The following is a 15471-nucleotide window of genomic DNA, read 5'->3' as shown; positions in this document are numbered from 1 at the left end:
CGTTGCCTGAAACACGGCAACAGTGGTCTCGAAAGCGGCAACGTGTTTGCTGAATTCTCGTTTATACTTCGCCCGGCATCGCAGCTGTTGTGGGCGCGACTGCTAGAAGTGCAAAGGTAGAGCTGGAAAGAGACAAGACGGTTGGCGCATGGGAGGGCGCGGGGCGGATTGGTGAGCGGAGAGGCGGATAAGAAAGCGGTTGGTTCGGGACGGGAGCTAAGCTAAGCCGCGACAGACAACGGCCGATTACTAAGTGCCGGGCGCGCACCGCGCATTTCTTGTCGATCTGCGTCTGCTTCACACCGCCGGCGCCCATCGCGCCCACCGCGCCCACCCGGTCACGCCGACTCGAGGTGGGGTCAGCCACGGCTGCCTGCCCACGCCAGCCCACTTTTCATTGGCCCGTCTGCCAGCCCAGATGATACGACCAGGCACAGTACTAGCTGCGCCACGCTGCGTGGCGCTAACGTCTTTCACCGGGTTATGGGACAGCCAACAAGAGAGCCGGATTGGGTCGCTTAATATGGACATCCGGAGAAATGCCACGATTTATATCAAAGAGTGGAGTGCGCGCCGCTCGAGGGCAACGAGAGTGCGCGCACCATGGCAACAAGAGTACGTGTCGATCGAGCGGAAGCCTTCTAGAAAAACCCTCGAAACGTGCTCACCGCAGAGACTTTCGGCTCCGCACTTTTAAACCTGCAGTGTACACATGCTTAAGCTGGCATGTGTATACCCGTGCGTGCGCTGAGACTAGCCGTCTCTGATCGGAGCCCTCTTCTCTGCTGCTACACAGTGTCCGTAACTTCAGTCCTTTCCCGCAGAGCTGCCCGGAATAGGCGAGCACGTCGATCTGGGGCACGCAATGGGCAAGGGCCAATCCGACGTTTCAAGCAGTGCGAACGACGCGCGCGCCAGGGGGAGCGGCCGATACGTCCAAAAGTCCAGGACAGGTTAGCGCGCTGCCAGCACGCTGTCGGCCGCCAGGCACAAGCTTCTGATTACCAGCTGCAAATTTAAACCCCCCTCCCCGCCGCATGTGCGTCCGCTGCAGCGGGCCGCCGCCTGGATTGTTTAAAACGCCGCTCCCGTGAGGCCAATGCCGCACATCCAGTCCTTTAAAGAACCTTTTTAAGTTGCCGCCACCTCCCACACGCCGCCGCCGCCGTAGCTTCCACATTAAGCGACCACCTTCCTAACGCCAGCACCGAATTGGCCCTTGCTGGGACCGCCCTGCGAGCGTCCGCAACCTTGACGATTGATTTTCCCCCGTCGCTTGTCTCGATCTTTCCCACCCGCTCGTCCCGCCATCTGCTGCTTTCCGGCAGCGTCGCCCGGCCATGGCCGCGGGGCACAACCATGTCCCACCGCTCGCCATCTCGCTACTTCCGCCACCGCCGCCACCGCCGCCATCACTATTACACGGCCAACAATCCACCGCGTCCGCCGCCCTGCCGCATCAAGCTCCACCTACTACCTCGACGCTGCCAACACCTGCTGCGCTACCACATTCGCCCGAGTCGCCAGATTTATCCGTCTCGCCGTCTGCTTCTTCGTTGGCGTCGTTAGCCTCGAGCAATGTCACAAAGCCTCTCTCCACCGATGAGGAAGTGCATCACCGATGCGACTTCGGTTACCCGTCACAGCTTGAACCGCGTCATGCTGATGGCACACACAACCCATCTTCACACGACATGGGCATATTTCTCGAAGAGGAGCGGCTCGGGCCAGACTTGTCCAGGCTGGGCGATTTCCCAGATGCCTCGCTCCCGAGTCCGGAATGGCCTTCCGATCATACTCCTCTTCTCCAGGAACCTGGGCCGGGACTTCCCGAGGATTTCAGACGGTCCATAAAGATCATCAAGTCGAGCGGCGGTCACGAAACGACCCATGTGGCCCAGTTGCTCGTCGATACTGGCAGCGAAGAGAACCTGATTGCTCGCGCTCTCGTGGACCATCTACGCCTCAAGTCTTGCCGCATCAAGGCCCCCTTCGGAACACGGCTGTTCGCCAAGCTGTTTTTCTGGACCCGGTCCGCAAAGGACCTGAAGGCGGAGAAACTTCGAGCTGTGGATGGAGCCGTGGTGCGCGGACAGGATTCCAAAGTAACGATCCGATGGTCTGGCGACAACAATCCAAGCATTCGGAACCCGGTGATAACCTTCCGTCCAACCACCTTCACCACCACGCACTTGGTAGTGGACAATTGCGTAGCCGATGTAGTCCTTTCCTGGAACGAAGCTCGTAACCAAGGCCTTCGCACGCCTTACGCCGGGGCGTCGGGTTATTATCCAAAACCTCCCACGGCAGAGAAGAGCAAGTCATCCCATGTTAGATGTATACCTTTTACAAGCACTGACGACTCGTGCAAGGCCCCAAGGTCTGGGATGACTACGCTGCGAGAAAGGCCCAAAAAGACGCAGATCGAAGACAGGGGCGCGGGCACGCTACTGATCAATCGTCTGACAAGTCGGGTCCTTCGAGCACTCAACCACAGTAATGCTGTTGGTTGCTGCGATAACCAAGCTTTTGCATCTTTTTTTGGTGTTTTCAAAAGCGAGTTGGTCTTTTTTTTCTTGATGTCCGGCTGAGGTTGCTCAGTGACTGGTTTCCTCTTCTTTTATTTCCCTTCTTATTAGATACCTTGCGCTTTGGGATGGGTTGCGCAACGTAATGGTTGCGGGATATTGCTGAGATATGCATCGATTGTACATATAGTATGGCGTTATTGGATGGCACGACGAGCGCGCTAGTAAGCTTTAATCTTTGTACGGCTGAAAGCGCTTGGGGAGGTTCGACGTTTCCCTAATCTAGTCTATGGGTAGAATTCTGGGAGTGCATGTAGCCCTCTTCCTTTTTCGCATAGCAGATTCGCCGTCTTTGGGTGATCGTCGGGGCGTACGTGTAACTCTCTCTTTCGCATAGCAAACTCGCCGACTTTGCGCGAGTAAAAAGGAAATTCTGGCACTGTTTCTGCTTGTTCGTCGTTCCAGGCATGCTTGGGCTGGGTGGGATGGACGCAGGGCGTGTGGCAATGAACTGAGAACAAAAAGCATGTGCATAAACCTCTCTTATATTATATATACGCCCTTGATGTGGCAAAAGGTGGCGATGACGAATATGGAACATTAATAGTGGCAAATGCATTAGTGCATGTACGAAAACTCGTCGCCACCACTCCAAGGGCAAGAGAGCCCCCGCATCAAACATTCGATGGCTAACGTATAACTTCCGTGAATCCCGAGCCTTCCCCAACCCTTTACAGTCAGATGCAGGAACCTTACAGCATTGATGATTGCAAAGATATTCTTACCACGGTTTCTGAGTATTGCTTCTCGGATGCACTGCACCATGGCAGAGCCCCACCGTCCCGCAATGTGAATCGCCGTAATTTCACAACTCCAAGACTCCAGAGGCCGAGAGCAAACCGACTGATTCGATGTCACGGATCGACCAGACCGTACTCGATAGCTCGTCTTCGGCTCAAGACAACCTCGAAGGGCAAATCTTCTGCCGAAGCCACCATGAAGTGTGTCCGATGAAGGGTTTTAGACCGCTCCATTCCCCAGTGTAGGATGACGTGACCCTTGATGTCCAGCGGCTGGCCCCTGAAGCTGATTGCTGCCTTCTCTTTCTCCGACTGTTGTATTTCTAAGCCCAGCAGATCTGTGGCTACCCTGGCAGACACGACGTCTTGGTTTTGATTGTCCTGGGGCGTCCACAGCATGGCTATTCGCGATAGTGATTTGCCCGATTCCGACCGCAGATGGATGGAGATGGGCGCAACGGGCTCTTCATCCGGCTTAAACTGCAAGACTTGGGGTCAGCGACGACGGCTCGTCGCAAGCGAGCACAATCTGGACCTACTTTCCGCTGCTTTCGGTGGCGTGCGAGAGGAAGACACGAGAACATTGGGCTTGATTTTAGTGCGAAAAGGAGTAGCCAGCTGAGCGTCGGATGCGCTTCAACCATGCGCACTGATACCAGCAAGAGAAGCTGTTACAGGCTCACCGACGAAGGGGGCCGTCAGTGATCTTAAGGCTTCAGATGCATGCAGGTGCCCAGCAAGGATGGCGCGGCCGATCCTTCTCATTGGCGCAGCTGCGCCCCACGGAGACACAGACTCCAGCCAATCGCGACCACCTTTTGCTGCGCGACTGCAAGAGCTTTGTGTCTAATTACCGCGCTTCCACCCGTGCTCCCGGATCCGCTAACGGGGCCCATCACCATGCTGCCACCACATTGGTTCCCTTCACATATTGTACGTACCTACATCAACCTGATGCTGGACCAGCACACGGCCAGTCCGCAACCAAGCTCTGTGTCCGTGAGCTCTGTGATGGACGCGAGCAGTACGTCGGCTGGAGTTGAGCTCGTAATGGAGCCTAAAAAGACGCCTGCAAGGCAGCTGCTTCACACACGCCTCTTCCCCGAAGTACTGTGTACTCTACAGCCTCGGGTTCAGGCTCTGCATTGTTCTCGGCTCGCACCCTTGTCTGACGACCCCTTGCTCGCTTTTCGGGCTGGACCGCTGGACCCTTCGCCACCACATGATAAAGCAATGTTGCCGAAGCTTGTCCCACGACAGCGTGTTACACTCCGAAGTCACTTAAGAGTCGGCATTCGTAGCGTCGAGCCTGCGACAAGCCTGTTTCAACCCCATCTTTCGTCGCTCACACACACATTGCTTTCTACACGACTGGTGCCCATTACCCCGAGCAAAAGGACCGCCAACGAAGTCCCCACCCTGCACGACTCGCCTGCGACGTGGTCATCCCAGGTGGGGGTTCCGGGCGCAACCGCGAATATCTGTCAACCATCTTTGCTCGGAATGCACCCAAACCCTTCTTTGCCCCTCGTTGGTCTTGTACACGTGTCGTGCGTCGCGTGTCAGCCTTGAGTGCCCCATGTCCGCATCCCCCACGCCTCCAACTCTTCGAGTCCGCCACAAAACATATATTCGTTCGCCTATACTACAAAGGACTCTCTCCGAAAGCGTACAGCATCTCGCATTGGATCATGACTTATAAGATTTGGCTGTGCAGGCCGCAGAAAGCTGCCCGCTTAATGAGGCTCACGGGTGGCTGCATGCTGCGGGGTGACGAGTTTGCCTTGCACTGTCCGCTATCTGCCTAGTTTTGATGCGGTGTGCTACACCGTCAAGGCTGTGAGCCTCGAAGCCATATTTATTTCCGGGACAATGCCTGCTTCGCCATCGGCTATGACTTCACTCCCAACCTCCATCTCCTCTGAGCCTCAATGCCACACCGGTTCATGAGTCAGTCTTCTGCGGTTTCGTCTCAACCCGTTTCCAACCCGCCGGATGGACCGGCTTCACAGCCTGATCAACACCAGGCTGCTGACCGGCATCAACAGCCAGCTATTGAATCGCCAGCGGGCGGCACGCGCAAACAAAATCATCTACCTCCTGGCTACCCGGCATTAGCGGCACGCATGGGCTTGTTCCCAGAAAAAGCCATCTTCAGGCGGTTTGGATTCCTGAACAAACTCAACATCCTGTACCTGCAGGCCGAGTTGATGGAAATCGAAGACCAGCTCAAATGCTTGCAGGGGACCGACAGCCTGAAAGATGGAGACGAGAAATTCTATGCCACGGATTGGTATTGTCTCAACCAGGGCGACAACGAACAGCTGAAATTGATGCTTCACGCTCGAGACAAATTGGACAAATACAGTGCGTTTTCTTTCGCTCGCCTCATCCGCGAAACAGATCCCTGACTCCCACAGATACGGCCATCATACAACAGTCGTACATCCTTTCCATGAAAACGCCTGGCAAATCCGATCTGGACTATATCCAAAAATTCCTTGCGTCCGAGGACATGGGTCCATGCGCTCTGGATGGGCTGGATTCCGAGGTCTGGGGGACCATCAAGGATCCCAAAGGCTACGAACCAGACATCATCACCCTCGCACCTCGAACCGAAGAGGACATGTTCTCCAATCTCCTCGCAGAAAAGGGCATGTCTGCCTGGTTCAAGTACGGCTTGGACCGATTCCGCAAACCGTCCCCGGTCCACGGTCAGGTGGCATACGAGGAGAGCGCGCTCCTTCGCCTCACCTATCTTTTCGCCACGGCACTGGCATCTCTTCTTCCCATCGCATCTATCGTTGTTCTGTGTTACGTTCGTTCGATGGAAGCGCGGCTGGGCTTCATTGCGCTTTTCAACGTCTTGACGTCTTTCTGTCTTGCTTTCTTCACGACAGCAAAGCGGACCGACATTTTCGCTGTTGCGGCAGCTTTCTCGGCGGTTCAGGTCGTCTTTGTTCAAGGCGACGGCGGTGGCTCCAGCATGAGGGGGTGAGCCTTTCCGTTTTCTCCGCTTTACGGAGCAGGATATGAAAGACCTATCCCTTTTGTTTCTCCGTTGCTTTGCGTCTCCGTCTTGTTGTTCGTCCCGGAAACTCACTTGGCCACATACAAGATGAATTTACACCGTGAAACTGGTAAAGCTCCGTTCTCGGGAGCTGGGCATCACTATATGGTTATGGCGGGGAGAACCTCGACGTCATGGCCCATAAGCTTTCTTATTCCACCCTGCACTGTTTCTTTTGTTTTAGAGTGGTGTAAACAGTCCTCTCGGGCTCATTCTCACGTAGCTCTGATGTCGATGGAGCTGTGCGCCACAGGCCCTTCGGTGCCCATTGAAGATAGAAGCTTACGCTGGCCGATTGCATGGCTCACTTCCCATCTCGTAACCTTCCGCAACATCTACTAGTCTCCGCCGCCAGGATACTGTTGGCTTACTCAAAAGTCCATGGGCAATCGAATTGTCCCTCGCCCGAGTCAAATATCCATGCTTCACACCACTTCTGCACGAGATCATCAACCCAAATTGTGAGCAAAAAGTATTCACCTGGCAGCGACTGGAAAACTGTAGGTTTTCTGGGGAGGTGTTAAAGCATGACGTTCTTATGGTAAATGAAAGCAGAGAGCTTTGACTTCGAGCTACGATCAACGTATTCTCATGATATCGACGGCTGTGATCCGCATGTATTCTGCGATCGACTTCCATTCTTTTCCCCTCAACTACAAACATGATCAGCATCACCCACGGTGGAACCAAATCAGTCACACTGATCACAACTCTACCCCAAAACCAACTCGACACACTCCCTCTCCCGACTCTCCCATACCTCCCTCCTCACCTCCCCAACACCCTTCCGATACGCCACGCCATCGACCCACTCCACCCAAAGCACGTTATACCACTGCGGCCGCTCCTCGCCCAGCGGCTCTGCCCACCGGCAACCACGGCCGGCCCCCCGCCTATACAACATCGACACGGCCACGAGCTTGACACGCACAGGCCGGCTCTCTTCATCCCCAAAAATCACCTGCGTATCCATGTGCTCGAGCAGCGATTGGTCGTGGACCCACAGGAAGCCGTGACATTGATCCTCCCCGTCCGCGCACACAAGCTCCGGGTCGACCAAGCCGTAGTCCTTCCTCCCGTCGGACTCCGACAGGAAGTCCAGCTCGAAGTATGAGCGCTGCGTGGAGCAGCACAGATAACGGCCTTCGAGGGCCTTCTGTGCTTCCGCAGCTCCACTGTTGTCGCTGTTGTGGCGGCCGTCGCCGCTGTCGTCATCGCTCCGCGTGGTGCTGCCCAGTGGGATGGGTTAGTTGAATTTGATCGAGTCGATCGAGTCGTGCGTGTAGAAGCAGCGAGGCGGGAACTTGCTGTCCTTCCTGCTTATCGTGGCCGCTCTGTTCTCAAAATCCGGATCGAGAGTGTACGCGTTGAATCTCGAGCACCGGTGCTCCGCAGAATCGAGGTCGATCGGCCAACGAGTCCAGCCCGCGGGCAGAGGCTCCCTGTCCCCATTCGCTCCCGCATACCGCATCTTGTAGGAAAACCACGAGTTCTGGTGGCCGACATCTAGCGGCGCAGATGTTTTCGTGTGGCGGGTCGACCACCGCACCAGGGGGAAGACTCGTTTGATGTAGTCCACCGAGTAAAACCAAGTGTCGCGATTCCACAGGACGAAGTCCTCGTTTCTCCAGACCGAAGCGAAATGCAGTCCGCCCTTCCAGGCAACCCACGACCACGTCGGCGGATTCCTCGTAACAAGTCGTCCACACGTCCGGCCGGGATCCCAGCGTCGGCGAAGTCCAGGCTGCGGTTGTTGTTCGTCCCCAGCGCCATCCCCTCCTCCTCTCCAAAGCATACACACGTCCAAAAACACGACCGGGACGCCCCAAAGAAACCCCCCCAAAAAAGCCAGGCGCAAGCGCCGTCGCAACCCCCGCAAAAGCATCCATCGCATCCTCGCTCCGACTAACCTCCCGCTCGCAATACGCGCGCACCATCCCCTTAAACAGCTCCACATCCGGAAACAACAACCACCAGCTCGTCGTCGACGCATCATCCCTCCGGCCCGCCCGTACCAACGTCGCCGCCTGCCAAATCCGCACCCCCCGGACGTCGTCGTCCCCGTCATAACACGCCCGCGACTCCGCCGTGGGCGGCCCGCAAGTGACATGATGCCGGAGCTCCTCCCAAAAACACGCCTCCCCGCACTCCCACCGCACCCGCGACTGCCCGAGGAAAACGAGCCGCCGCCGCGAAAAGACGTATTCCTGGAACGTCCACCCCCGCGCGTTCCACCGCGTCTGGCCGAGCCCGCCATCCGCGGCGCCGCCGCCGCCGCTGCTGCCAGGCCAGTTCAGTTGCGTGCCGTCGTCGGGCCAGAAGTCGAAGACGCAGGGGTTGTTGCGCGGCCGCTGTTCCGACGACACCGTGCCTAGGAGCCCGTCCATCAGGCCGGAGTTAGCATCCGCGCCCCCGGCCGCGACGATGGTGGCGGTTGCGTGCGCGTACACGGCGGTCATGTTGGCGATGAGGTGTTTGCGCACGCGGGCGGTCTCGGCCTCGTCGCGCTCGTCGTTGTCGTCGCCCTCGTCGTCGTCGTCGTCGTCCTGTTGCTGCACGATGCACAGCGCGTCGACCCAGAGGTACCGCTCCCCGAGGAGCAGCGCGACGACGCGCATGGCGTCGCTGACCGTCCGGGGCAGCCGCTCGTTGTGGCGTGGGCCGTGGAGCATCGACGTCGACAACGCGCCCGGCTCGCACAGCTCCCGCACGTTCCGCGCCGTCGTCTTCAACGCGTCGTCGGCGTGCTGCCCCCCCAGACGTAGCTGAGCGCGACGTACCGGCGCGGGCCCCCAGCTGTCCCCGCCGGCACCAGGCAGTGCCGCTCGCAATCGACGAGCCACGGCAGGCGCGGGGGCGCGCGAGGCCGAAACCACCACCACCATGGCCGCCCGCGGAGCCGCTGCACATCCCGCCATTAACGTGCTCCCGCTCGCACGTCTCCATCCAGCCGCGCAGCAGGCCCGGATCCACCCACCGCCGGTCCACCGGCCGTCCCTCGCAGCTTTCGTCGGCTTTGCCGCCCCTCAGGCTGGCGATGACGAGTTCAGCGGTGCTGCTGGTGCTGGTGCGGAAACCACTGCTACTACCCCCTCCTCCTCCTCCTCCTCCTCCTCCTCCTCCTCCTCCTCCTCGGCGGGCGACGGTGATGACGGACCCCTTAGATGTCGCTTTCGAGCGCTGTTTGGCGATGACGACGACGACGGGGGCGTCGCTGTCTCGAGTGCTGCTTCCCCGCTGCCCCTCCCCCTCCTCCTCCCCGGGACTGCGGCGGCGGCGGCGGTCCGCGAGGTCGAAGACTCCGTTGAGGAAGCGGTCGTGTGCGTCGCAGCGGCGGCGGCGCGGGCGGCCGGGTTCGTCTTGCAAGCTCGAATGATTCAGCTCGACGCTTCGGCCTTCTTCGCCGTTGACCACGTCGAGGATGCGGGCGCATGTCGGGCACGGCGGGGGCGGGGGCGGGTGCGGGGGCGTTTTGCTCGTTGGGTCGGGGTCGGCGAGGGGGGGATGTTGCGAGTCGGCGTTGTTCGTCTGGTCTGATCCTAGCGGTTCCATGTTGGCGGCGGATGGATATATATGGATCGAAAACGACCTTGATGTAGAGCCGGTGTTGCCGTAAGGGAGGATGCCTCTTGTGTTTCTGAGACGGGCGTGTGCCGTTTCAGGTACCTTTTCTGTTCGTGTGGCCGGCCGAGAGTCACAGTCGGGATGTTTGGTGTGTACGAGCTGTATCGTCGTCAGCGAGGCTGTACAGTGGCGGGGTCTTCATCCTGGCCCCCCACCCACCAAAGGAACATCACATGGACTATACACCCTTCGGAGCAGCTCATCGCAACGACAAATGCAGCATCATGAGCACCCGCTGCGAAAAACCTTATAGATGCATATCTGTCATACCCGGATATCAACAACATCCCACCCCCTCATCTAAACCAACCGGGCAAACAAGAAAACAACATAATCATCATCATTATCCCCAATCATTCCCTGCAGAACAGATAAGCCTCGAGCAACGCCATGACTTTTTGCCTCGCCTTCACGGATAGGAAGGCCGACGCGTCTCACACTTATCAGTAAACCGTCTCCCCCTTGGCATTAACCCCCAACCCCAACCCCTCGCTCGCCGCGCTCAACCTCGCGCACAAGCTCAAGAAAACCACCGTCTCCGTCGCGGCGTAGTAGTTGAGCGTGTCCAGTAGGATGCGCAGATGCTTGGTGAAGTTGTCCTCGTACTTCTGCAGCAGATCGATCATCTTGCCGAGCTTGCTCGGGTCGAAGGTGGAGGAGCGAGCCGACGATCCCTTGTCGCCGGTGCTGCCCGTCGAGGCGGACGGGTTGTTTGAGCCGGCCGTCGCGAGGTCGGCGTCGGCCGAGATGAGATAGCGCGAGAGCGAGGACGTGTAGTTGGCGAACATGGTGCAGGTGTTGAGGATTTTGGAGTTGATCTGTCGTGGAAAAAGCGTCGTGTGGTTAGCAACTGACGTAGCATGTACCCCTTTTGTAGGAATTTACCTTCAGGAGCTTTGCATTGGTGAGCATGCACTCCTTCAAGCATGTAGCCAAGAAGTCAACATGGTCCTGCATCAGCTCGTCTACTGTCCGTTTAACCTGCGGTCCGCCAAGTGGGTCACCGCTCCCATCTGCTACTGCTGCTGTCGCTGTGGGATCTATTGATTCTGTCGATTGGACGACTTCTGCGTTTTCTGCTGCATCGCCCTTGCTGACGGCGTTGAGCCGCGACATCATGCTTGACCAGTTTGGCTCAATGACTTCGGCTGTGCTGTAGTACAGTAGCTGTTGGACAAAGACCAGCATGCGCGCGCGCAACGTGAATGCCTTACGCTTCCACATCTCGATCTTTGGATTCGATGACCGGTGCTTCCAGCTACGCACCTTGGTGTGCTCTGACCAACTGCCGACAAGTAACGTCTCAAGGTGGCGCAGTGACAGGAGGTAGCGGAAGAGAAGTTGATATCGCGTCAGGGTGACGCGGCTAACGACAAGGGACAGGGGAAACGGCATGGCGTAGTCGAGGACCAACGCGTCGAAACCAGTAATGTCTTTGTCATCAGTTATGGTTGTGCTTTGCGCTGTGGGGACGTAGTTTGAGAAGCTGCCCGTTGCGGCATCTTGGTCCAACCCAGTCACCGTAACGATCTTCATCAGCCAGTTTGTCAAGCCAATCTCGTTCATTTGGACTTTGACATCCTCCTTGTAGGGATCCTCCGCTGCTACACTACCAGGCTGGCGCAGGACGATATCCAACAGCGATTGGAGTTTGCCAATGTTGACGATTTTGGCTGGTTTCTTGAGTTCTGAAGTGCCAAGTTCGAGGAAGTAAGAGAAAAAGTCGGATCGGTCGAGGAAGAAGTAGTGTTTGAGAGAGCGAAGGCGGGCTGGCAGTGCGTGCGTTGTGAGGAGCAGGTGGAGCAGAGATGAATTTGCGTAGGCGTAGGCGCTGTTAACGTTCTCAAGGAAGCGCGGGTCATCGAAGGTTATCGGTACATCTTGCACCCTTTTGCTAACATCGACACCACCGCACTCCCGCACCACATTCAGATATTTGCCTGCGAGCAGGACCTTGTCCTTTACACCTTCCAGCTGTGGGGGAACAAGGCTTTCCCGGATCGTGTAGCGCTTCTCCCAGTACTCATCCGTGTAGTCCTGATCAAGCCTTTCGCGCTTGATGCTTTTTTGTTCTTTGATGAGGAACTCGGCGTGGGGGTCCTTGATTGATCCATGGTGTAGCCATTCGTTGAGCATTGTCATGTACGGGCGACTTGCTTCGCGTAGTAATGCTGTGAGCAGTGCTCTTGCGGCAGGGTCTCCGGACATTGAGGCCAAGCGTTTTGATATTAAGCCCAGCACGCTTCCACCCTTGCAAACCTTCTTGCTTCCTATTGATCCCTGCGCAATGTTTCCTCCCTCCCGAAGAGATTCGAGGATATCTTCTAGATTCTCCGTCTCATCGAGATCGTCGTCGTTCTCGTCGTCGAGGAGAGCATTCGCTTTCAAAACCTCAATGCCCACCGTGTATAACTGGAACATCATATGGCTGGTTGGTTTGGTGTGTAGATTTAGGATATGGAGAGTGAAAGTCGGGCTGGTGAGCATCTGGTGCTCCAACTGAGCCATGAGCACCAGATAATCCCTCAGCAGCTTCCGGACGACTGCACACAGCGCATGGTTGACCGAGCCGTACTCGTCCCTGCTCTGGACCTCGACGAAAGCCTCAAGGGCCGAATAGTGTGTTGCCATTTTCAGCATTGACGTTGTCAGATCGCGCAAGCTAGGATCGAGGCCGGGGGCTATTCTGAACGAAGGGCCCACGAGGCGGCTCTTCTCCTCGGAAGGATTGTATGTAGCGACGTATCGGATGTACTGCCCCTCAAAGCCCATGAAGACGAACATCAGGTCGTCTATCAAGGCAGATTCTTGTTCGTCGACGGGAAGCTCGGACAGTGGCTGTGGTTGCAGGTCAACGGGGGCTAATGAGGCGGCTTGGGGAGTGGATATGCGCGACGCGAGCGGAGCGGTAGTGTGTGGGATAAGCGATGCCTGTGGCCTCCAGGGTTCTGGGGAAGTTAGCAATTGTATGAGTTGATGCGGCATGACATACCTCGCTCTTCCTTCTTAGGTTCGGCGGAAGTTGGGGTGCTAGCAGCGCTCGGCTTGCCCTGGCGGACATCATCCCTACTCTTCCGAGACTGGGAGCGGCTCTCGGTGTTCTTCCCCGGGGCGCGCTTCACGGTAATGGATTCGCGAGTGAGGACGTTGTTGCGCTCAATGCGGCGATCGGCAGGCTTGCCTGTGGACTGCGAGCGCGAATGGGAGTGCGAGTTGGAATGCGATGCTTGGTCGCGGGTCGGGTTCGAGTTCGAGGTCACGCGGGAACGAGAGGAGCTGGGGACGCGCTCATGGCCGTAGTATTTGGAGTTGGGGCGCGACGAGGACATGGTGGCGGGTGGGCGAGCTCATGTAGGTTGGGCAGGTGAGCAACGCAATGTTTGTACACGAAGAGCTGGCCGGGCAGTGATCGCGGGGAGCGCGTCGCCTAGCGCGTCGTCGCTGTGGCGCCTGTGGCCGTGCATCCAGCCCTACAGCCCGCCGACACAACCACCTCGCGCCTGCGGATCGTCTCCTGCCATCCGCACCACATGTCAAACAACCCGTCTGCTCAGCGGATACTCACTGGTCGACGAGAAACACTCCCGTCTCCTCTTCCGCGCGCCAGAGTCCGGCAATGGGGTTGGGCGCCATGTCTGACGTCTGCAAGTAATGAGACTCGCTTTCGGCCCGAGCCCGAACCCGCGACTTCGCGGTGAGCGTTCGAGTGCCGTGGCCGGGCGAGCGCAGTGGGTGTAAGCACGAAGATCATTAGGCCCCTTTGGGCGCAGCATCTTCTTTGCCTGCGTATCATCAAGCCCGTGGTTGCATGCCATGCACTCTGCGTCAGGCTCGGACTCCTCTGCCTGAGGGCTTCCGGAGAATAGCATGCGCCCAGGGCGAGTGGCTCTGATCCAGGCCGATGGATGTTCTCACGGTTGACACGCAGTAGTCGGGCACAGAGGGTGTGGGGAACGGCATGGCCTCATGGATCCATGGCTTCGGACTGGAACGGGACCCTGATACCGGGGCCTTGTCGGCTCCGCCTTCCCATCGCGCAGCCTCGGTCCAATGCGGCATGTGTTGCGCTCCCGCGAAGGCGACTGCGGAGAGACCATGATCCACATCTTCCCCGGCGCCACGACACGTCCCCGACCTGCTCTCTCTGTCTTCGCATGTCCGCGCCACTGCCGTCCCACCCGCGACCGAAGCCCTGCGGTTCATGATCGAGCGCAACACCCCTTGAGCTGAACATTGGCGCTGATATGTCCGACTCTGTGGGTATGACGCACGCTGCGCCCTCCCGTCTCCCGCACGCGACACCCGCAGTCCTAACAGCGCCTCCGATCCGCAGATAGAGTCTTCAGCCATGCCCTCAACACCGTCAACAAGATCCGGATCGGCTCCGAGAAGCCGCCCTCGTCCACCCGCCTGAAGCTCTATGGCTTGTACAAACAGAGCATGGGTATGACACGGCTGCCCGCGACCCTCAACCACCTCCCCGCCGCCTCTAACACCGTGCACAGAGGGCGACGTCGACGGCATCATGGAGCGGCCCGACGGCGACGACGAACAGACGAGAAGGTCGCAAGAGAAGTGGTACATAGCCCGCTAACATCACCTCGCGTGCCCGCCGTTGGACAGGTCATGATTTAACGCCTTCTCTACCAGGGACGCGTGGAAACAGCAGAACGGCCTCTCGCGCACCGAGGCCAAGCGCCGCTACATCACCACCCTGATCGACACCATGCACAAGTACGCCTCGCCGAGCCCTGACGCCCGCGAGCTGGTCGCCGAGCTGGAGTTCGTCTGGGACCAAGTCAAGTCGAACGTGCCCTCGTCCTCGTCCTCGTCGCCCCACGGCATGCCCTCCTACCCCGGCCTCGGCTCGTCCGGCGAGCTGCACGAGTACCCTCCGCCGCAGATACAGGCCTCGCAGATGCGCATCCTGACCCCCGCCGGCGTCGGCGACGCAGGCGAGGAGACCGGGGGCGAAAACGACGAGTTCGTGGACGCGCAGGACTCGGGTTCCCAGCACGGCGGCGCCCGGGAGAACGAGGACGCGCAGCGGCACCTCCGGGAACGGCCGCCGGCGCCCGCGCGGTCTGCGAGCGACAAGCAGTGGCGGCGCCGGGTGGAGCAGGCGTTGGTCAAGATGACGGCCGAGGTGGCGGCCCTGCGCGAGCAGCTCGAGTCGCGGAGTCTGTACCAGCACACGCGCCGCCGCCGCTTCCTCGCCTGGGTCGGCTGGTTCCTGTGGTTCAACGTGAAGCTGATCGCCGCCGATATGGTCATCCTCGGCATAATACTGCTGTGGATGCGCCGCAAGAAGGACCGTCGTCTCGAAGGTGCCATCCGCGTGTTGCTGGGCGACGCAGTGGTTCAGATGCAGCGCGTCGGCAGTCAGCAGGTCGCCAACATTGGCAAGATCCAGCTGCCCAAGCTGCCCGCCAAACTGAAGAGCTAGTGG

The 15471-nt window shown here is 58.4% G+C and overlaps 5 protein-coding genes across 5 annotated transcripts; 3 read left to right on the top strand and 2 right to left on the bottom strand.

Annotated features, from left to right (window-relative positions):
* Window positions 1–1340: 1340 nt before the first annotated feature.
* BKCO1_4700068 (uncharacterized protein) lies at window positions 1341–2500 on the top strand (the record flags this gene model as incomplete). Its single annotated transcript, XM_020276422.1, has 2 exons — window positions 1341–2337; window positions 2373–2500. The coding sequence occupies 2 exons, from the start codon at window positions 1341–1343 to the stop codon at window positions 2498–2500; spliced, it is 1125 nt and encodes a 374-aa protein (XP_020127767.1).
* Window positions 2501–5259: 2759 nt separating this feature from the next.
* On the top strand, window positions 5260–6326 carry BKCO1_4700067 (uncharacterized protein; the record flags this gene model as incomplete). Its single annotated transcript, XM_020276421.1, has 2 exons — window positions 5260–5695; window positions 5749–6326. 2 exons carry the CDS (start codon window positions 5260–5262, stop codon window positions 6324–6326), a joined length of 1014 nt encoding a protein of 337 aa, XP_020127766.1.
* Window positions 6327–7110: 784 nt separating this feature from the next.
* On the bottom strand, window positions 7111–9950 carry BKCO1_4700066 (uncharacterized protein; the record flags this gene model as incomplete). Its single annotated transcript, XM_020276420.1, has 4 exons — window positions 7111–7627; window positions 7865–8142; window positions 8309–9163; window positions 9321–9950. 4 exons carry the CDS (start codon window positions 9948–9950, stop codon window positions 7111–7113), a joined length of 2280 nt encoding a protein of 759 aa, XP_020127765.1.
* Window positions 9951–10465: 515 nt separating this feature from the next.
* On the bottom strand, window positions 10466–13351 carry BKCO1_4700065 (spindle pole body component alp4; the record flags this gene model as incomplete). Its single annotated transcript, XM_020276419.1, has 3 exons — window positions 10466–10840; window positions 10908–12970; window positions 13015–13351. The coding sequence occupies 3 exons, from the start codon at window positions 13349–13351 to the stop codon at window positions 10466–10468; spliced, it is 2775 nt and encodes a 924-aa protein (XP_020127764.1).
* A 915-nt stretch (window positions 13352–14266) lies between these two features.
* Window positions 14267–15468, top strand: BKCO1_4700064 (acyl binding protein; the record flags this gene model as incomplete). Its single annotated transcript, XM_020276418.1, has 4 exons — window positions 14267–14282; window positions 14356–14466; window positions 14528–14600; window positions 14673–15468. 4 exons carry the CDS (start codon window positions 14267–14269, stop codon window positions 15466–15468), a joined length of 996 nt encoding a protein of 331 aa, XP_020127763.1.
* Between the last annotated feature and the right edge of the window lie 3 nt (window positions 15469–15471).

Source organism: Diplodia corticola (genome assembly GCF_001883845.1).
Source record: "Diplodia corticola strain CBS 112549 chromosome Unknown scaffold47, whole genome shotgun sequence".
In the NCBI taxonomy this organism is placed as follows: Eukaryota; Fungi; Ascomycota; class Dothideomycetes; order Botryosphaeriales; family Botryosphaeriaceae; genus Diplodia; species Diplodia corticola.
The sequence above is the reverse complement of the archived record's forward strand: the minus strand, read 5'-3'. Positions and strand labels throughout refer to the sequence as shown.